Source organism: Eurosta solidaginis, chromosome 5 (genome assembly GCF_040869045.1).
Source record: "Eurosta solidaginis isolate ZX-2024a chromosome 5, ASM4086904v1, whole genome shotgun sequence".
Classification (NCBI taxonomy): domain Eukaryota; kingdom Metazoa; phylum Arthropoda; class Insecta; order Diptera; family Tephritidae; genus Eurosta; species Eurosta solidaginis.
Genome location: NC_090323.1, coordinates 247,198,343 through 247,221,137, shown reverse-complemented (window position 1 = coordinate 247,221,137; position 22,795 = coordinate 247,198,343). Strand labels below are relative to the sequence as shown.

Here is a 22,795-nt window from a genome sequence, read left to right as displayed (position 1 = left end):
TCACGAACGCTACACGTTCGCGACACATTTTGCAAGGCGTTTTGATGACAATAACAAAGACCAACTTGCTGAACGAAGACCTCTTGAAAATAACACTTATCAGCTAGAATATTTAAACAACCATAAAAATCATAATGAGAAAGAATTCCAATAAGAAATGGCCGTTATCATACAAACAGATAGCTCTCCCAGCAATAACCCACTCTTACATTGCAAGAGATGGCTATGCCGTTAAGTATTGTACTAGTGATTGTGTATCACTTAATCTTACATTGCAAGTGATGATGATGACGCAGTGTTGTACTCGTGATGTCAAACTGTGCATCACTTATTCTTACATTGCAAGTGATGTTGATGTCGCGAAGTGTTCTACTCGTGATGTTAAAGAGTGCATCACCTACTCCTACACTGCAAGTCAAGGTGATGACGTTATGTATTGTACTCGTGATGCTATAGAGTGCATCAGAAAGCAGATCGAACTACATGGGTGGTCATTGTGACTTAACTTATATATTGTAACGAATTTTGGGAAATTCCGCTTATTTGCAACCTTCTGCTAACGTTCGAATCACTAAACTGTTGAATAAATAACTCCAATATTCAATAATGCAAAATGGTCTTTATTAGACTACTTTCACAATAACACTTCTACTTCTCAACAGATAGTGTGCTTAAATCAAAGTGATTACTGATTGCTCAGCTTGCGCTCTTACTTTTATACTTCTCGATGTCCTCGTTAGCATACTTCTAGGCGTTTCTAGAATTTACTATTAGTTACTAGCTATAAAATTACCAGCTATAACTACAGATGCACGCCTATAGCCTCTCATATTCGCGTGTATATGTGAGTGATAATTGCACAAATTATTGCCTACTTTTGTGAGCATCTCAGATAAGATACATGCATGTGATTGTACGTTTCTCTCCGCTGCGTGTACGTAAATATGTGTAAACATAATGATTATTCCACCGATGATTGCCTACTTTTGGAAGCATCTCAGATATATGCATGTGTTTGTGCGTTTCTCTCCGCTGCTTGTATGGACATATGGGTAGACATAATGATTGATTTGTTGATGTGCATACAAGTCACTGCTTAGTATCGGCTTAGAGATGATAGTATCCCTTAGTGTTGCTAATATCCGTCACAATATTTATATATATATATACATATATATATATATATATATATATATACATATATATATATATATATATATATATATATATATATATATATATATATATATATATATATTGTAACGCATTCCGCTTATTTGAAACCTTCTGCTAACATTCGAATCGCTAAAGTGTTGAATAAATCAGCCCCATATTCTGTATTGCAAATTGGTCTTTATTAGATTACTTTGGGAATAGTACAATTATACTCACTTCGCAACTGATAGCGTGTTTAAATCAAACTGATTCGTTATTACTCAGCTTACGCGGCTTTTATACTCTCGGTTTCCTCGTTAACCCATTTCTCCTGAAGTCTAGTAATTTCCCGAACAGTTGTAGCTCATACTTGGTTAGTTACCAGCTATATAAGTATATGATAAGTATATGTATATTTATACTTTATAGCCATACGCGTGTGTATGTGTGAGTAACTACTTCGGCTGATGACTACATCTGTGTGTGTGAGATAGCTCTTCGTCGCCTTCTACATAAGTGTTGCTAGCTTTAATGTGTACACGTACAGAAGAGTGGCTGGTTCATGTTTTTGTTGTTGCGTGATTATTTACTAACAGCTTAGTGATGCTAAGATTCGTCACAATATATATATATATATTAGACAGGGTCGATTTATTACCCGATATCGCGCTATCGATTTTTCGATAGGATTTGGGCTCAGGAAAAAAAGTTCCACTACGCATACCCAATTAATAATATTCGAGCCTGCGAAATTAAATTTTGTTGACTTTTTTTCGACTTTGATTTTTAAGGTTTTTTTCATGACCTACTAAAAAAATTTTCTTTTTAGTTGTATTTTCATCTGATTGCAAAATTTTCATGTATATTTTTTTTTTTCAAAAACTGTTATCGACAATGTTTTTAGCGGACATTTTTTGGTCGGACAGGGTATACATATAAAAAGTTTTTTAGTAGGTCTCAAAAAATTAAATTTCGCAGGCTCGAAAATTATTTTTTGGGTATGCGTAGTGGAACTTTTTTCCCGAGCCCAAATCCTATCGAAAAATCAATGTCGCGATATCGGTTAACTTGCGTCCATACAAATCGACCCACCCTAATATATATAGATTATAATAACTTTCATTTAAAATATAACATAAATAACAAGTAAATGTGTCTAAGTTCGGGTTTATATCTAAGTTGTCCTGGTCTTTAACCGATACCGTCCATTGTTACCAGTAATATTTTCTACTATAGGGAAAATTTGTGTACCCAATTTTATTACGATCCGTTGATTTGATGAAATTATGGCTCCCGAAACAGAAAATTGCTTAGTCATAAAAGGGGCGGTGCCACGCCCATTTTTTTAAATTTGAAGTTTTTCCTATTTATTGTTATAAAGCCACTTGGGAAATGAAATACCATTGATATAAAGCTCTTTTTTGCAAAGATATAGCTTATTTTATTCGTCCATGACCCTTTTAAAAATCTTTTATATAAAAGTGGGCGTGGTCCTTAACCGATTTCGTTAATTTTTCTTCAAAGCATTCCTTATAGTAAAGGCAACTTCTCTGCCGAATTTTGTTACGATTTTTGATTTATGATTAATAATATTTGTAAAATTGATTTTATCACAAGTGCACGGTGCCACGCCCATTTTAAACATTTTTTTTATCAAAAGTCTCAATATCAGTCCACACGTCAAATTTCAACATTCTAGGTGTATTAGTTACTAAATAATCAGGTTTTTAGTGTTTTTCAAAATGTTATATATATAAAAAGTGGGCGTGGTTATCATCCGATTTCGCTCATTTTCAACACGAATCTATTCTGGGTACAGATAAGCTCGTGTTTGGTGAAGATATCTCAATATTTACTCAAGTTATCGTGCTAACGGACGGATGGTTCAATCGAATTTTTTTTCGACGCTGATGATTTTGATATATGGAAGTCTATATCTATCTCGATTACTTTATACCTGTACAACCAACCATTATCCAATCAAAGTTAATATACTCTGTGTGCAAAGCACGCTGAGTATAAAAATATCCCCCAGCGGGTTAGGGGGTTAGAATATACCCGCGGTAGGTATGCCTGTCGTAAGAGGCGACTAAAATACTAAATAGATTCAAGGGGTTGTGTAGCGAAATCCTTTCAGGTTAACAGCGCAATACATAGCTTCTCCAAACCCAACTGTCAACCTCACCTAACCGTGGCGAATCCTGTTTCATTAACAACCGAGGCTCTGGCGACCCCGAACTCCTCATGGATCTAGTAGTTTTGAGTGCAAATTGAAGTTGTCAGTTTTTACCGCCTCGTCGACGATATATGTTTTAAACTATGTTAAATTTCCTCTTTTTTACCATGAAAAGCTCTCGGCATAAAACAATTAGGGCCCGTCCCACCAAATTGTAGGAAAAATGAAAAGCAGCACGACCCACATATTAAGCTGATTTTGACACACGCCATTAGTGTCACGTGAATATGGCAATATTGACTCCTAGTTTGATTTCGAATTTTATATTGTTTTTGATGCTAATAATGCTGGATCCCAGTTAGACGAAGTATTTCACAGTTTCCAATTTGTATCCAGTAACAGTGACGTGACTGCCAAGGTGTGAATTCTCTGATTCCTTAATTGATGACGTCAAGCTTCGTTTTTTCCTTTTTAATTATTTGGGATAATCTCGGAAGGTTTTCGGCTATTTTCTGGCCATCTGCGGATCATCTGGGGAGCATTGTCGGATCATTTCGAATTTGTTGTCAGGATAAATTTGGAACTATTTAGGGACTATGTACGGATAGTTTCGGGATTTTTATTATTATTTTTGTTTGATCATTTTGAAACCGATGGGATCGTTTTAGTACCAACTCCTTACAATTTTGCGACGTTATTATGAATTTGTTTGGGATTATTTATATTGGGCCAAGTAACAATTTTAATAATTTTTTTATTGGAGCTTTTCGGTCGGGGTTCTTCTTAATAAAACAACGTTTTATTTAGTCATCCTACGAATTTCGACGCAATTTTTGCGTCTTCATCAGGGATTTTTTGTAATAAACAGATGATTAAAAAATCCCTGATGAAGGCGCAAAAATTGCGTCGAAACGCTTAGGAAGACTAAATAAAACGATGTTTTATTAAGAAGGAAAAACCCCGGCCGAAAAGCTCCAATAAAAACATTATTTGTTTAGGATTGTTTCTGCAGGATTTGGCGATTCCCTTGTCATAATTTTGGGATTGTTTTTAGCATGAACTAGGGGTTAATTCGAAACTATCTCCAAATCATTTATTATTTTAAAATTATTTGTTTGATATTTTTTTAGTTTGTTCTCGTTATCATTTCGTAGTTGTTGTTATACTCAGCTGAGCAGAGCACACAGAGTATATTAATTTTGTTCGCATAACGGCAATCCGTAATGGCATAAACTAATAGAGAATTGATATAGACATCTAAATATCAAAATGATATGGGCGAAAAAAGAAATTCATTTATCCATGTCCGCCCGTCCGTCCGTCCGTCCGTCCGTCCGTCCGTAAACACGATAACTTGAGTAAATTTTCAGGTATCTTGATGTAATTTGGTATGTAGGTTTAAAATGAACGAAATCGGACTATAACCACGCCCAATTTTTCGATATCGAAAATTTCGAAATAACCGAAAAAGTGCGATAATTCATTACCAAAGACGGATAAAGCGATGAAAATTGGTAGGTGGGTTGACCTTATAACGCAGAATAGAAAATTAGTAAAATTTTGGACAATGGGCGTGGCACCGCCCACTTCTAAAAGAAGGTAATTTAAAAGTTTTGCAAGCTGTAATTTAGCAGTCGTTGTAGATATCATGATGAAATTTGGCAGGAACGTTACTCCTATTACTATATGTGTGCTAAATAAAAATTAGCAAAATCGGACGACGAATACGCCCACTTAAAAAACAAAAATTTAATATCTTTACAGTATATAAGTAAATTATGTCAACATTCAACTCCAGTAATGATATGGTGTAACAAAATACAAAAATAAAAGAAAATTTCAAAATGGGCGTGGCTGGGCCTTTTTCCATTTAATTGGTCTAGAATACTTTTAATGTCATAAGTCGAACAAAAATTTACCAATCCTTGTGAAATTTGGTAGGGGCATAGATTCTATGACGATAACTGTTTTCTGTGAAAATCGGTTGAAGCCACGCCCAGTTTTTATACACAGTCGACCGTCTGTCCTTCCCCTCGACCGTTAACACGATAACTTGAGCAAAAATCGATATATCTTTACTAAACTTAGTTCACGTACTTATCTGAACTCACTTTATATTGGTATAAAATATGACCGAAATCCGCCTATGACCACGCCCATTTTTTCGATATCGAAAATTACGAAAAATGAAAAAAATGCCATAGTTCTATATGAAATATGAAAAAAGGGATGAAACATGGTAATTGGATTGGTTTATTGACGCAAAATATAACTTGAGAAAAAACTTTGTAAAATGGGTGGGACACCTACCATATTAAGAAGAAGAAAATTAAAAAGTTCTGCAGGGCGAAACCAAAAGCCCTTGGAATCTTGGCAGGAATGCTGTTCGTGGTATTGTATATATAAATAAATTAGCGGTACCCGGCAGATGATGTTCTGGGTCACCCTGGTCAACATTTTGGTCGATATCTCGAAAACGCCTTCACATATACAACTAAGAGGTACCCCCTTTTAAAACCCTCATTAACACCTTTAATTTGATGACCATATCGTACAAGCACATTCTAGAGTCTCCCTGGTCCACCTTTATGGCGATATCTCGAAAAGGCATCCACCTATAGAACTAAGGCCCACTCCCTTTTAAAATACTCATTAACACCTTTCATTTGATACCCATATCGTACAGACAAATTCTAGAGTCACCCCTGGTCCACCTTTATGGCGATATCTCGAAAAGGTGTCCACCTATAGAACCAAGGCCCACTCCTTTTTAAAATACTCTTTAATACCTTTCATTCGATACCCATGTCATACAAACACACTCCAGGGTTACCCTAGCTTCATTTTCCTACATGGTTATTTTCCCCTTATTTTGTTTCCAAAGCTCTCAGCTGAGTATGTAATGTTTGGTTACACCCGAACTTAGCCTTCCTTACTTGTTTTTTATAATTTCAAAACTGTTTCGGGATCCTTTTAGGATCATTGACATAGTGAATATCGTTAGCTTAATGTAAAAATGTGCTAAGTCAACTTTTACGACTTTTACAGGAGACGAAAAAAAATTAATAACTTTTGAAATAACCTTCTTTTTTCAAAACTCTGAATGAGGATACCTTAATTGCAATGCTTTTTAGTGTAGAAGCTTCGAAAAAGATAAATAAAAATCATGTCTGCCAACCCAGCAGCTATTTTATGACTTAGCACAATTTCCGCAGTCATAACAAATTTTTTTTCCTGACTTAGCACTTTTTACTCAATATGTTTTCCCATCACTCCTCACCTTTAATGATTGAAATAAAACACTAAAACTATATATTTCACAAAAAATACTATTTATTTGTCAAACTATTTCTAACGGTTCTGATCTGGACTCTTTTGCCGGATGGTGCGCAGACAATAATTTATATTTAATTCAAACAAATGATGTGTTGTGTCTTATTCCAAAAAGAAAACTGCCACATACTTTATCTACAAACTAAATACTAAATCTTTTAATCGTTGTGAATGGAGTAAAGAATTGAGTGTAATTTGACTTCGTTGTTTCAAAATTTGTTGGAATGGTTGGGTTCAGTAGACGTAACATCAGTGATTTTAAGGACCCTATGACGATGAAGGCCCTTTATATATCCTTGGTCAGAAGTCGTCTTGAATATTACTCAATAATATGGAATCCTTTTTATGAATCTAACTCCTATAAAATTGAGAGAGTTCAAAATTTTTTTACAAAAATTGCTTTACGTACGCGTCACTGGTCAGCCGGCCTCTCATCATATACCAGCAGGCACACATTGCTTGGTCTTCAGGCTTTGCATGACAGTAGAACTTTTATCTCACTCATGCTTGACTTTAGCACGAATTGCTCTGATTTATCTGATTTGTTTATTCCATATATTCCAATGCGTGATCTTCGGCATAATAGATTCTTTATCTAAATAACTAATAAAACGAATTATGCTATGAATGAACCTATAACTAGGACTGTACATACATCAAGCAAATCGATTCAGTAGTGTTCTTAATTTTACTAACAGCCTATATAAGTTTAAGCTTCAATTGTTTTCTGTTTTTAACTAGTCTGTAACAAAGTATGTAGTTATCGACATGTAAGAATTGAAGTAGATTATGGCCAGCGCAAAGCATTTATCAAACACCAAAGGTATGTCTCAATTGGGTGAATCCAATTAAAAGGGGTTGTGTAGGCAACTCTCTCAAGGGGTTCCACGTGACGAATTCTGTTTCATTGACAGCCAAGGCTCTGGCGACCCCAAGATCCTCATGGAACTAGGGGGTGGGGAGTACGGGATGGCCTAGAAGGTTTAATGCGGTCATATAAATCGTTCCCAAGATAGTCAGACTAGTACCTTAATAGTGCTTTGTTACCGCAACGTACCGATCTATATGCGGCAAAGGACCATCAACAACGGCCCAAAGCCTTCGGGGAGTGTCTTTATCATTAATACAACAACAAAAACAAAGCATGTACTTTTAGACTGAATGAATTAAATAAGTAAATAAAATGCACGCACAAAGAAATGACTAGTAATTTAGATTGATATTATTGACTGGTTGACTTAGCAATTTTTTTTGTGAACAGTTGATGACTTAGCACTATTACACATCATATCAAACAGCACGCAAAAATTAAAATATTTTGTTCTTGTGATCGATGTATTTTGAATTCAGTTTTAAAACTGCATTAAAAAACAATTTTTCAAAAAAAGTGACTTAGCACATTTTCACATTAAACTAACGATGTCTATGTACCATTTCTATATTGTTTTCCAGACCAATTGGGTACTATTGTAGGTAGCTTTGGAATCAATGTGGGACTATTGACGCTCAATGTCTATCTCATTTCAGAATTGTTTTTCCTATCACATCGAGATCCTTTTTTGAACAATTTCATGACGATCTTCGGATATTTTCGACATTGTTTTCGGGATCATTTTGTGCCTACTTGAGGATATTTTTGGGATTGTTTCCGTGATCAATTGATGACCGTTAGGAAACCTTATCTGAATTGATCATTTAGTTCCGTTTCGGGACAGTTTTTCGGATAGATTGCTGGTTACTTCTATATCATCTCAGAACCTAATGCGGCTCATTACGATAGCGTTTTCGAAACTATTTTCGACCCGGCCGCTCTAATAAGTTTATAAAATTTATATTATTTGCGATAGTTCGTTTCAATTATAACTTTATTATTAATAATTATTTCTTTTTAGAGACACACATTCAGTTAGTTGTCATTAATTCCATTAGTACGTAATAAAATTAACGCTAAATTTTTGCTTTTCAATTAGCCACAAAAAGGATGTACGTGTTTAGTATTGTGTATCTTTGTTGTATAAATGTAGCGTTTGTTTTTTATAAATACATATTTGATTCGTACTTAAATTTACAAATGTGACATAAGAAATAATACATACACATAATTATTTAAAGGTATTACAAATTTTACACTAACAAAGATCATTTTAATAATGCTTGTGGGGTGTATTTGGTTATCTCTTTTCTGCGCTGAACTAACATACAAACTTATTTATTTTTTGATTTAGTTTTTTATTATTTTGTTTTGTATTACAAATTAATACAACTACAAAACATACATGCAATTTGCAAACATTTAATTTTTTTATGCATAGTAATGTGTTTCATTAATTTTAAATTTTTGTTCGTTTTATTTTCTTCTGAATCGTAGTTAAGTTTCGGTTGTATGGCTAACATTTGGTTACAGCAACTACTAGTAGATAAGCTTAAATTCCTAATACTACTACAATATTATGAACTGTTCTAGTTAATACATTTGCACGCGCTTAACTTAATTTATAATTTTTCTCATGCGTTTTTCGATTTTTTTCATTTTTTGTTGTATTTCATTTATTTTATTACAAAAAATTACTATACATAAGAATTATTAATAATAAATAGTTTTGTCGTTAAAAATCATTATTATTTTTTATTTTAGACATCAAAACTTGTAGTTTTTAATTAATGCACAGTGGGACAATTTACAAGGAAACAGAGTTAAAGAACATTTATTTTTTATTTTTTTATTTTTTATTTTTATAATTTTTTACTAAAGCAACAAGAGTTAAATATTTTTTTAAATGTGCACATTCATATATTGGTTCAAGTTTTCTCCAGCAAATATCCAGCAATTTGTAAGTTTAGGTATAATTTTTTTTCTCAATTTAATTTGCGTTCGAAAATGTCGCTGTTCCGATAAGAGTAGCTATGAGCAAAGTGAATTTAACAAAGTGTGATTGCCAGTTGAATATGGTTCTATTGTAAGGACAATTATGCCAAACAAATGCAGACAAATGAAATAATCCTATGAGATGCATGTAGCATTTTATCACTTTTGTTATTTTTATCGCATTTTACCTTGTGTAACAGCGTTATTTATGTCTACAATGAAACCAGGGGCGGATCCAGCACGATTTGGGAGGAGGTATTCAACTTTTTAAGTAAGACAAAGTGAACTCAAAAGTTTTCATATAAACACATATATATATCTACACTCATCTACAAAAGTCATCATCACTCAGATTTTTTTTAGTTTTTACTAAGTTTTGTTTCGACCTTCATTATTTTCGATATTTTTATAAAAATATGTATTATTACATAACACCAAAAATCCAAATATAAACTTAAGACTTTTTAGAAAATTCTGCGAATTTTCATGCAAATTTTTAGCTTTCAGTAAGAATTTTTAGTATTAGAAAAAGGAGTTTTTTCCAGAAAAAAGATGTTGTGTGGCAATCGTGATCATGAAATAGTGACCAAGGCTGCCAAATTTCAGCGAAAAGTACGATTCGGACGATCTTATAAATTATACATACATACATAAAAGCTAAAAATTTTATATGTAATTAAAACAAACTTTTATAATTTTCATAAGTTCCAGATCAGAGCGGTCGCCCCCCTGGATCCGCCACTGAAAGAAAAATAATATTTGTTACATTTGTCTATCTAACATTATATGAAAACGGTATTTTGCTAAAAATAAAGCATGTCTGTGTAGGCAATTTTTTGTATTTAATTGCCGAAAATTTATCCGAATTAATAATCTTCCCACTTCCTTCTACTTTTCGTTAGGATTTTTAAGTTTATACACCTTACCTCCTCCAGCTTTACTTCCATGTTTCAGATTTTTTCCTTTGGAAAACTGGTTTGGAAAGGGCTTTCTGTTTGAGTTTTCAAATCGTGAACAATAAATATATCGTATTTTGCTTAATTATGCCCAACTTGAAGGACTCGTTCAACTCGAATGGGAACAGTCTCTGAGTACAACCGAGCACGTTTGTTAATACTTAGATCTGACGAACAGCAGAAAAAATCAGTTCGCTTAAAATTTTTTTCGCAAAGACAAAATGAATTAGTTAATACAACCCCATAGCTTTCATCCCATGTTGTTGTTGCTGTAGCTATAAGGTTGCTCCCCGAAGGCTTTGGGGATTGTTATCGATGTGATGGTCCTTTTCCGGATACAGATTCGGTACGCTCCGGTACCACAGCACCATTAAGGTGCTAGCCAGACCATCTCGGGAACGATTTATGTGGCCACATTAAACCTTCAGGCCATACCCTCCCTCCCTAACCCCAAGTTCCATGAGGAGCTTAGGGTCGCCAGAGCCTCGTCTGTTAGTGAAACAGGATTCGCCACGGATAGGTGAGGTTGACAATTGGGTTTGGAGAAGCTATATATTGCGCTGGCAAACTGAAGGGTTGCGCTACACAGCCCCTTGAATCTGGTATTTTAGTCGCTTCTTACGACAGGCATACCTACCGCGGGTATATTCTGACCCCCTAACCCGCTGGGGGTCGCTTCCATCTTTGTTCGCAAGCTGTCATTTGGAAAAAAACGGGCTACTTTGCTGTCCTCGCTGTTGTAACACGCACCGCAATCTTCATACCTCGTGCTTCTTTTCATACTTCTACCTTCTATAATCTAAATGGAATTGGTAAAGGATGCAATGGGTTGATAAGCGCAATAAAAATATTCATAGCTTTACAGCTTCCGCAACCCGATTGTCAGCCTCACCCTGAGGGGGATCCTGTTACAAATATGAAAATATCATACAAATATTTAGACCGTTCCGTGATGGTCGGGATTGTACCCTTGCTGGTGCTTGTTACTGAAACGTACTGGATCTATGTTCGGGAAAGGACCATCAAAATCGACAACACTCCGCAAAACCTTCGAAATACTATAAGTGTACATGCACTCTACTGTTCTTATCGCATGTAATGGTGGTTTATTTAAAAATAAAAGCTAACTGTCTGGTTCTTTATGAGAGAACTATCAAATCCAATCACAATTTGTTTAATGCACTTTGGCTACGAGTACATATTCAAGTACTTTGCGTTTATAAGTACCTTGTTAGGTAACGAGTACGTGGGTACAGTATCGAGCTATCGATTGCTCAAGTCAAATAATATGCTCAGTCAAATAACGCCGACTGCATTTTTCAAAATTGTTCTCTAAAATTGCATTTCAAGATTTTTTACATTTGGCAATTTTGTGTTCCCATCTAAAAATGCACCAAAAAGCTTTTTGTATTCCGATCATAAACTGACTTCCGGCAAAAAAGCCATCATTTGTGAATTTTTAGAAGAAATCATCAGGTACGGGTACCGATAAGAATAATTACTGAGTCTTCTTCAGGATTTGGCGTATCGTGTAGTAGACTAACCAGGACCAAAGCCGCACTGATAAGCTGCAATCAGTTCGTCGACTTTGGGCTTCAGGCTTTCCCGTAAAGGAATGCTACCTAAAAACTGATAGATTTTGGGCGCTCTTATAACTGGGCCCACTTTTTTGATGGGGTATTCAAAGGCGCGTATTCAAGAATAAGAATTCGGAACCTTACATATTTTGACCGTTCAAAAGTTATGAGTAAAGGAACCAATGCCCAAAAATTTTGGATGGACTTTAATGAAATTTTATTTATCTTTCAACATAACTGAATGTTTTTATAAAAGGAAAGCTCATGAATGATAGCAAATCGAAAATACATTTTTTCCGTTGGTTGAAAATTTAAGTTTTTATTTTCTAGAGCGCCTTAACTTAAATTATTTTAAAGAACGCCTTTTCCCAGGTGGATATATGTATGTATATATCGACCTATCTTAATAGAAAGGTCGTAATTTAAAAGTTTCGTTAACAAGAACTTATCTGAGACATGCTGTTAATAAGGCCGTATATGAGCGAAGTCTTTAATAAAGTCGTATCTCAGCAGACCGCAGCAAAAGGTTGTGACTAAAAAAATAACTTTGTTGTCAAAAAAGCTTTGAATTTAACTTAATCTATTTGCTTTTTACAATTCGCAAAAAACATGCATTGCTAAACCAGAATCTATGTAGATTCATATGTCTTCTATGGATAGTTTAGCATTTTAAGTAGTTAACGAATCATGAAAAGATGTTAACTAAATTTAGTTCAAATCTCTTCTGTCAAAAAATTTTTTATTATAATTTCAAGCTTTTTAAGTGGCCTCCTAAGATACGACTTTATTAAGGACATCGCTCAGGTACGGCCTTATTAACAGAATGTCTGAGATACGTTCTATTTAACAAAACTTTTAAGTTACTAGGATAGGTCGATGTATGTATTTGTTGAAATATCCCACTCAGCATTTAGGTGATTAAATTTTGAATTTCCCTTCATATCAATACAATATGATTACTCTTTCTAACTAAATAATGAGTTATCATACAATCGAGCAAATGAAATAATCAAATATGAATACTTTTGATGATCAACAACTAAATATAGTTTTTTTAATCACATTTTGAAATCATATTTGAATCAAATGTGTTTACTTTAGGTGTTCAAAAATTTATAAACATTTTTAATTGAGCTTTCTAAATCTTTTATGAATATATTTGTTGACTGAATAATGAATTTTATTCTTGTTAAAATTTTACTTTTCATTAAAAATCTTATTTTCTCACATACACATATTTTTTCAATCATGAAGCTAAGAAAAATTATTTATACAAAAGATATGCTTCAAGACAAAAAATAATGTAATGCTGGTCGTGACCGAAGATTTCCCCAACCATTTCTCCACCTTCGGCTTCCCAGAAAATACATAATGATTGGACAATACAAAGGTGTTCAAAGCTATTTGAACCCCAGATAAGTGAAACTATTTTGACATATCTGGATACCGCTTCAACATCCCGTATCGTATCCGTATTTTAAGATGTAGATGATAATAGCTGATGGTGTGAAAAAGAGTAATATTTGACTACTCCAAAACTATTAAAGCTCAATTTTACAATGATATCAAATATGAATAAAAAGCATTTCGAAATAGGAATCATAAATGATTATTCGAGAATAATCACATTTATTGTACATTTTTCTCCCGACGATACATTAATTTTCTAACAGAAAATGCTTTTAAATTGGAGCGTTTTTAATCAGCTTGGGGCATGATATTTAAATATTTTTTGATCAAAATTTTCAAAAAATGCTGGCTGGGAAAAATCAATGTATCGTCGGGAGAAAAATGTACCTTAAATATGATTATTCCTGAAGAATCATTTATGATTCCTATTTCGAAAAGCTTTTTATTCATATTTTAAAATTGAGCTTTAATTGTTTTAAAGTAATATTTGACTGCTTTTCAGTCATTTTCTGATCATATTCGTGAACATATTTCAATCGTTTTGGTTGAGATTTTTGAAATATATTTGAATGCGATTATGATGCTATTATTTTTCATATCTTATTCAAAGTGAGATACTAACTAATAATCTTATTTCATCAGGGGAAGAAAGCATGCGGAAGTGAGCTATCTGAACCACAGGTCACTCGCAAACAAACTTGACCGGTATACACATGCGCCTACAACATCCAGCATCAGCTATGATCATCAATGTCTTAAAATACGATACGTTACGGGATGTTGAATACATATCCGGGTACATATGTCAAGAGAGTTTCACTCACCTGGGGTTCAAATAGCTCGCAACCTTTGTATTGTCCATCTATTATGTATTTTCTGGAAGCCGAAGGTGGAGAAATGGTTGGGGAAATCTTCGGTCGAGCAGCATTTGCATATTGTCTTGAAGAATATCTTAATAATAAAAATTTTATATACATATGTACATATTTCTTCTGAACTTCATGATTGAAAAAATTTGTGTATTTGAAAAAAATAAGATTTTCAATTAAAAGTAAACTTTAACAAGTATAAAATTCATTATTCAGTCAACAAATATAGTCAGAAAAGATTCATAAAGCTGAATTAAAAATAATTATAAATTTTTGATTACCTAAAGTAAACACATTTGATTCAAATATGATTCCAAAATGTGATTGAAAAACAATATTCAGTTTTTGATCATCAAAGGTAAGCATATCTCATTATTCTTTTTGTTGGTTTTTATGAAATATTAAAATTTAATAATCAAAGGACTTCAAAAATGATTCCAAAACGATCTAAAAATGCTTTTGAGTTTTTGATCATCAAAAGTAATCATATTTGGTTATTTTTTTTTTTTTTTTTGTTCAATTGTATGATAACTCATTATTTAGTCAGAAAGAGTAATCAAATTGTATTTATATGTAGGGAAGTTCAAAATTTAATCATCTAAATGCTGAGTGGGGTGTATTTAAAACATATATGTAATACTCCTATATTGCTAACAGAAAATTCTCGCAATGTGTTTTGAATTCGAAATCAAGACAACACAGCCTATAAAATTTTTCTGATTGTAGCAGCATGTGTGAAAAGAAAAAATTTAAATTTAGGTACATTCGATTATTGAATACAAAAACATAAACGTTTAAACAGCAATATATCGGCACTCTGATGTTTGGGAATGTACCTTGCCTTTTGTAGCAATATAAGAGTATTATGTACATATGTATATGATTTAAAAATAATTCTGAAATCAAATTCAATATAGAGCAATACTGGGGAAGCGTGGCTTTGAAAAAAAAAATCAGAAGCTCTTCAAAATATGAAGCATTGAGATGAGGGTTCTTCAATTACATACTGGGATAGGTCGTTTCCTAAATAGATTCCGAGCTAGCGTGATATTCCACACAGCTGAAGGTATGTCCATTTGTAAGCACGAAAATGTTAAAAAATTCTATGAGAAATTTTTCGTTGGACATAGTTACCAAAATTTATATCTTTATTTTTTAGCTAATTTTAGACCTTTATAACGAAAACTATGGATATCAGTTTCAAAAGGTTAATACTTAGAAATTTTATAAATTGAAAGCTTTAAATCTCTCAAATTCCCATACATTTTTTGAATTATTTTCTGAAGAGTGCTTAGGATTTTTTTTCCATACAAAGTGTGTATAATTTTACTTTTTATATAGAAGAAAACCTGAAACACCCTTCTAAAAATTCATATTAAATCTAGTTAAATAGAAAATTGTTGAGGTAGACAATTTATTTATGGCATTTTTTTTTTTATTAAACGCATATTTTAGACAAATCTTATATTGCAGTTATCCATGAATAGTTTGAAATTTTTGTCCAAAAAAATGTTTCATTAGATGTTTGCTCTGAGTTACAGCCGGAAATGACATTTTTCAAAAAATAAAAAAGACTCGGCAATATCTTTTTGTGCTGCCTTTAATATATTTTATTATACTCTGTGGAAATTTGATAAACCAACCTTTCTCGAGTTAAGATAATAATAGAACATTGATCTATGTATAAACTATTTTAGCAGCCATTTAGCGCCAAGGCTATGAGTAAATAGTATTGGGGGACCTTTCACGGATTTCTGTTAAGCAGCCAAAATATCGCATTCATCTTAACTCGATATATGTTGTTTTGCCAAACTGCCACAGAGTTGATTGTGAAAAACGCATACACCCGCAGGTAAAAAAATTATTTGCAAATGTAAAATTTTAGTTTTTAAACGGATAATGATATTATTATACAAAAAAAAATATGCAAACCAATTTCCTAAACTTATTAAAAAAATATTAAACACGAAAAATTGTGAAAATCTTTATGGCACTTTCGAAATTTTTACTTTCATATTTTAGAAATTTTTTGAGTATGCAGTTTCGTAGTCGAATTCGTTTTAAACGTATACCACATTCCTCTTGTGCCATAGCTTCAATTGAAAGGCCCATTTTGGAGTTTATCAGTACTGTTAAAATCTTAAAATAGACTTCCAATTTATAAACACTTTGTTAGACTAAAATGAATTAGACTACAAAACTACATATTTTAAAGTTGCCTGAAGTTGCAAATAAAAATTTGGAAATTTTCACGATGATTTTCAAAAATATTACGAATTTCCCAACTGTTTGAAGTTCTTTCCCCATTATTCCCCATACAATTTGGCCCGCCCTAATATATATATATATATATATTTTTTACGTCCTACACCGATAGGGAATCAAAATTAAAGTCGCCCAAAACTCCTTTCTATGCAATTTTTTTCCTGTGTACAGGAAAATTAAAACTTTTCTTGTAAATATCTCCCGACGGATTTCAATGTTTCTTTCCAGCTTTCAAATTATTGTTACCGAGGTCAAGACTCGTTGTTGTTTTTGTTGTAGTGCTTCGCCCCATCCAATAGGTGCGACCGATCACAAATTGTCATCAATATCCACTAACGGGATTCAAGACTCGTCTTCTGAATGTCTTCCTGATATTTTTAGAAGCGTAATATCGGCCGCTTTTACAGAAATTAGCATACAAAAGCAGCGCATCAATAGGTTTCGCTGTATATTAAAAAATTTAGAAGCTTCTGAAATCGATATTATTTGAACTATAATATCCTGTTAGTACTAAATTTGGTTAAAATTTTATTTTTTTTTTAATTCTAAGTTGAGCAAATTGAAAACAAATCCGATCTTGGGTCAAAATTGTATTTTACTTTCCGGACAACTGCAGAACATATGGCTCAGTCAAAATTAACGACGTTCCTTACGAATTATACGAATACTTTCTTCATAACGTACATATGTATCAGTATACGCGTATAAAACAAATCAAATTGGTAAAGAAATAGATATTTGTAGGAAGTGAACAACCCATATGTATATGCACATTTCATAGAAGCTATGTATGCAGCGTAGCTTCCTTTGAATGGTTATTCAACACGATAAATGAAATATGGAACAAACGCATAAGATTAATGCAATTAGTCATTCGCTGTAGCGATGCGAAAGTAGATAGTATACATACATATAAAATAGGGTGGTAAATATACATATCCGATATAAACAAAATAAACTACAATCATTATACTTATATTACAATAGATTAATGAAGAATTTTGGTTTATGTGTAGACGATAATGAAAACGACATTTAACACTAAACATTTGTTGTGTCTATCTGTGCCTCTAAACTGTTGTAACAACTTTGTTAGATGACATCGAGCTACACTTTTTTTTTGCCATTCCACTAGCCACAGTGACTTCGTATGCGCTGCGTATTATGCACGATGCTTATCGCTGTTTTGTTTTGATTAATTTTGCTTTTTCTCTTTGTAATTATGGTTTTCATTAATTTTGTTTTAATTAAGAATATACATATATTATTTGCAAGCGAAGGACGTGTGTTCCAGGCAAATTTAATTATTTCGCTTTCCGCTTGAATCAGTGCGTTTACTGCTCGATGCACGATTCGAAGAACCAGTGGCGCTGGCGGCAAATTAGAGCAAAATACATTTACGTTTCGATTTAGGTTGCAAGACTGGACATAAAACAGAACGTATGGCCTCATCAAATACAGTCTTTAAACCTTTTTGTGTTAATGCTGAACATTCCAAATATTTAACAGCACCAATTTCTTTGGCCATTGATAAACCTTGTGGATAAGTTATTGGCGCTAGTTTTTTGTCACGTAATTTTTCAATAGTATTTTTGTCGTCACGCAGATCTAATTTTGTGCCAACTAGAATGATTGGTGTATTAGGGCAGTGATGACGAACTTCCGGATACCATTTGGCTCTTACATTTTCAAATGACGCTGGATTAACCAATGAAAAACAAATGAGAAAAACATCCGTTTGCGGATACGATAATGGACGTAAACGATCGTAATCTTCTTGCCCAGCTGTATCCCATAGGCCGAGATTAATTGGTTTCGCATCAACCATAACATTTGCAGAGTAATTATCGAACACAGTGGGTATATATTCGCCGGGAAAGGCATTCGTTGTGTAGCTGATAAGCAAACACGTCTTACCAACGGCACCATCTCCAACCACGACACATTTAATGGCTTGCATGTTGCTGCTGCTACTTAGTGGGGCTGAACTATGTATTATTCTTTATCGCTGCAAGTAAATATACTATATATGTGTATTATATCCAGCATATGAAACTGTTAGTCGTATATTATTATTATAAATGCTGTACTGTGCGATATTGTAATATATTTTCGTCTAAAACTTTTATATTTACTGATAATAATATTCTTTGTAAAGCCGATTGTGCGTTTTGGTCACTTTTCCACAATTTTTCAAGTAATTGTTCAACAATTGCAAACTGCCCTAAATGGTGTTCAGTGTGACACATGATACAAAAAAAGGAGGAGTTCCATTTAGTGTGACATTAACCACTTGACGTTTGCGGGGACAATGACAATATCACAAAAACAAGCTACCAGATTGAAAAATGTTACGAATTTTTCTAATCTTGATGGATTTCATTTTAACGAAGACGACTAAATTACTTTCATATTTATTTTAAATAAAAAAGAAAAAAATGAGCCTTGGAAACATTTCAATACAAAATATCAGCCTAGAAATGAAGGTTTTTAATAAGTTTTTCGAGCTCCTGAAAATTGTTTTGGTGGAAGAAACATGGATCGAATTATGCAAAGCAAGTGAATATAGCCTTCTTAAGTGTCCGGACGTTTGCTCAGAACATTTTGACAAAACATATACGACGTTTGTCAATTGCTTGCTCAAAGAAGGTCTCTATAAACCGACACCACAATTTCTTGATAAATTGGCTAAAAGTCCACATTTTTAATTTTTTTATTTTTTGTATAACTCAAGCGTTTCTCTTTAGGAGAGAATTTTCAAACCATTTTTAGGGAGAATATTACCCTGTAGCTCTGCAGGTTAGCAACTAATTATGAGAGTGTTTTTGCCAGTTGTATCAGCGGTCACCTTGGGGCAGCCCCGCCTATACACATTATGTGCCCTTTTAGCATTGACATAGATGTGCCGACTTTGGAGGTACACTTTTTATCAATATGTTTTCAGAAATATTTACTTTAGGGACATGATAATAGGGCCTTGCTAGAACACCAGGATTTTTCGTGTACTTTTTTTCTGTCTACGGGTCAAGCTGCCATAAATATATGAGTCATTAACCAATGTATGAGTCATTACCCACTATTTTTCAATAAAATTGCATGTTTTAATTTATTCTCAATCGATATATATACACATAAATCGTGCTAAACCACATTATTATTGTCTCAGATGACCATTGCGTTTTCATCCTAAAGGAAATTTCCATCACGAAAAACCACAATTTCGCCTTAAACAGTAACGGTATGGCAACGCTTCTTGCAAAACAACAAACATTATGAAACTTCAAAAATCCCCAAATACGTCAAAAAATTTGAGTGGAACTACCTTCTTTTTTGTATCATGAGTGTGACATATGGAAGAAACTAATTTAGTTTGAACGAGTGGCAACGCAAAAAATTGAGACTTCTTTAGTGTTATTTGTAGTACTCCATGGAGCACACACAGAGGATCATATGCCAAAGTACTAAAGGGGAATTGTGTCGGAAAGAATTATCGTAGTGAATTTAAATATGTATTTATATCTGGCTTAGATCCGTGTTTAGTGAATTTAATTTAAAATGAAAGTAAATGAAGAGGGGCAATACAAATTTTACATTTTATACTACGAATATTCTTATGTTATTTAGCATTTGCGTGAATAAAGAAACTAATATTTTTCTTTACTATAGTATGTATACATATAAAGTTGGAGACATTGGTGCTTAATCGGTAACCGTATCGGTAACCTTATAACAGCTGATTCGACAAACCTTATGATTGGTGCCGCTAAGGTCGTAACCATTGTAAATTTTACCAAGTAGCGCAACTAACAGCTGATCGGTGAAAATTCGCACATTCACACGCACAGTTCTCGACTCAGTTTCAAAACAAAACTTTAGATTATTTAATTCAAATTTTAAAGTGAGATAATCCTTACATATTTATGTATACAGAATATATATGGCGTTTTTGTTGTTATTAAAACAATAGTTTTATTTATATTAAAGCTTTTATCATTTTTTTTTTAACTTCGAAAAATCTCCGAACACCATTCCTTCATTATATGACATTTGACTGCCTAGTCCACTGCCTTCCACTCTATTCGCAACATAACCTCTACTTAAGCTGCCAAACTATATAGTAAACAATGGTCGTAACCGTATCGTAGCCAACCAATTGGGTTTTGGTTTACCGTCGTAACGATAAACAGCTGATTACGTTAGGGATACGGATACAGCGATTCGACATACGGCACCAATGACTCCGGCTTTATGAGTAGATTCCACGTAATTTTATGGAGAACGGCAGATCGAGCGACACTAGCGCCATCTAACATGAAAAAGTAGCCATCAACCAACTTTTGTTGCAAGCATAAGAAGAAGAATTTGACATTTGCTGTGGCTAATGGACTAGCGGCAATGAAGTTTTTCATATAGATGCGTTCAACGCATTCTTATGCAATCCAATAACCTCGCCACAATCAACCAAGATGTTGCGTTTGTAAATATAAAAATTGAAGTTTATTTCGCCTTACCAATTCACGTACAAAATTTCGCGAAGCCAAAGAGAATAGATACATATATATACTATGGATTCCACCACCGGTTTTGGAGGGGCCCGGGTAAATTTTTCGGTTTTTCCTTAATTACCTTTGACCGACCAAAAATTTGCGTAAGATGGTCCGATATTCTTAGACGTGCATTAACAGTCGAACCCTGTTGTAAATTTTTACACAGATTTGAATAGAACTCTTGTTAAGTTAAGGATATAATAGCGGTGTTGTTTATTACGTGCATATACATATGCACTTAAACTTCGTATGAACTGCTAAGTACCCAACCTTATCCACAGCTACGAAGTAGTTGTTTAGTCAGTACTTTCAAGTTTCATTATGTAGTTTTTATCGAATTTTACCCCAGTTAAGGGTAAGAAGGCAACCCCCTGGTGGTCGCATGAGCTGACACTACTAAGGAAGAAAATCAGGAAACTCTTTAACGGGGCAAGAAGAACCGGCAACTGGGAGGAATACACTCAAAATCTAACAAAGTACAATAAAGAGATAGGGAAAGCTAAGAGGGAAAGTTTCAGAAATTTCTGTGAGGGAATTTCTAGCACACCTGCAGCGGCAAGGCTCCACAAGGCCCTAGCCAAAGAGCAGAGGGAGATTAACCAAGCGATTAGGCTCCCAGACGGTACCTATACCGGAACGGTGGAGAAGCGAGCGAAGGCCCTGCTACAAACGCATTTTCCAGGTGCCTCTCCGCAAGTACCGGAACCTGTGTTCCTCAGAGTGAAACCAACCCCATCAGACTGGCAATTGGCCAACTCCCTTTTCAGTGAGGCCAGAGTCAGATGGGCAGTGGAATTCTTTGAGAAATACAAATCTTCGGGGGTGGACGGCATCTACCCGGCGCTAATGCAGCAAGGGGCACAGATTATCCCACATCTGGCCAGGATCATGAAAGATAGCCTGGCACTGGGATTAAATTAAATACCCATGATGTGGAGGAGAGCAAAAGTGGTTTTCATACCAAAAGTAGGAAAAAAGGACTATTCACAAGCAAAGTCCTTCAGACCAATAAGTCTAACTTCCTTTGTCTTGAAGGCAATGGAAAAGATATTAGACCAAGAAACTAGGTCGAACGCCCTCAAGATCTGGCCCCTACATCATAGCCAGCATGCGTACAGAGCGGGTAGGTCCACGGACACAGCTCTGTACCAATTAACATCTGAAATACAGAGGGCGTTCAAAACAGAGGAAACAGTGATTTGCGCTTTCCTTGACATTGAGGGTGCCTTTGACAACACATCTCACGAAAGCGTAAACATAGCACTGCAGAGAAGAGGAATTCAGATGCCTATCCAGAAATGGATTGACAATCTACTCCGCACAAGAATCGCTGAAGTCCATGTAGGCAACAGCGCAGTTAAGGTTAATACCACGACAGGGTGCCCTTAAGGAGGTGTTCTATCACCCCTTCTGTGGAGCCTAGTAGTGGATGAACTCCTGCAAAAGCTATCTGACAGTGGCATAAGATGCCCGGGATATGTTGACGACATGGTCATAATTGCAAGGGGTGAATTCGAGAGTACGCTCTGTGACATAATACAGAGAGCATTGAATATTACAAAGGGATGGTGTGCCAGTGTGGGGCTTAACATCAACCCATATAAAACGACCATCATCCCTTTCACCAGAAGAAGGGCCCTA

The 22,795-nt window shown here is 34.2% G+C and overlaps 1 protein-coding gene across 1 annotated transcript; it reads right to left on the bottom strand.

The window, feature by feature from the left end:
- Positions 1 to 8,492: 8,492 nt before the first annotated feature.
- Rac1 (ras-related protein Rac1) lies at positions 8,493 to 18,879 on the bottom strand. Its single transcript, XM_067789425.1, has 2 exons — positions 18,743 to 18,879; positions 8,493 to 18,615 (listed from the first exon to the last, which is right to left on the bottom strand). Exon 2 carries the CDS (start codon positions 18,565 to 18,567, stop codon positions 17,989 to 17,991), a length of 579 nt encoding a protein of 192 aa, XP_067645526.1. The 5' UTR covers positions 18,568 to 18,615; positions 18,743 to 18,879; the 3' UTR covers positions 8,493 to 17,988.
- Between the last annotated feature and the right edge of the window lie 3,916 nt (positions 18,880 to 22,795).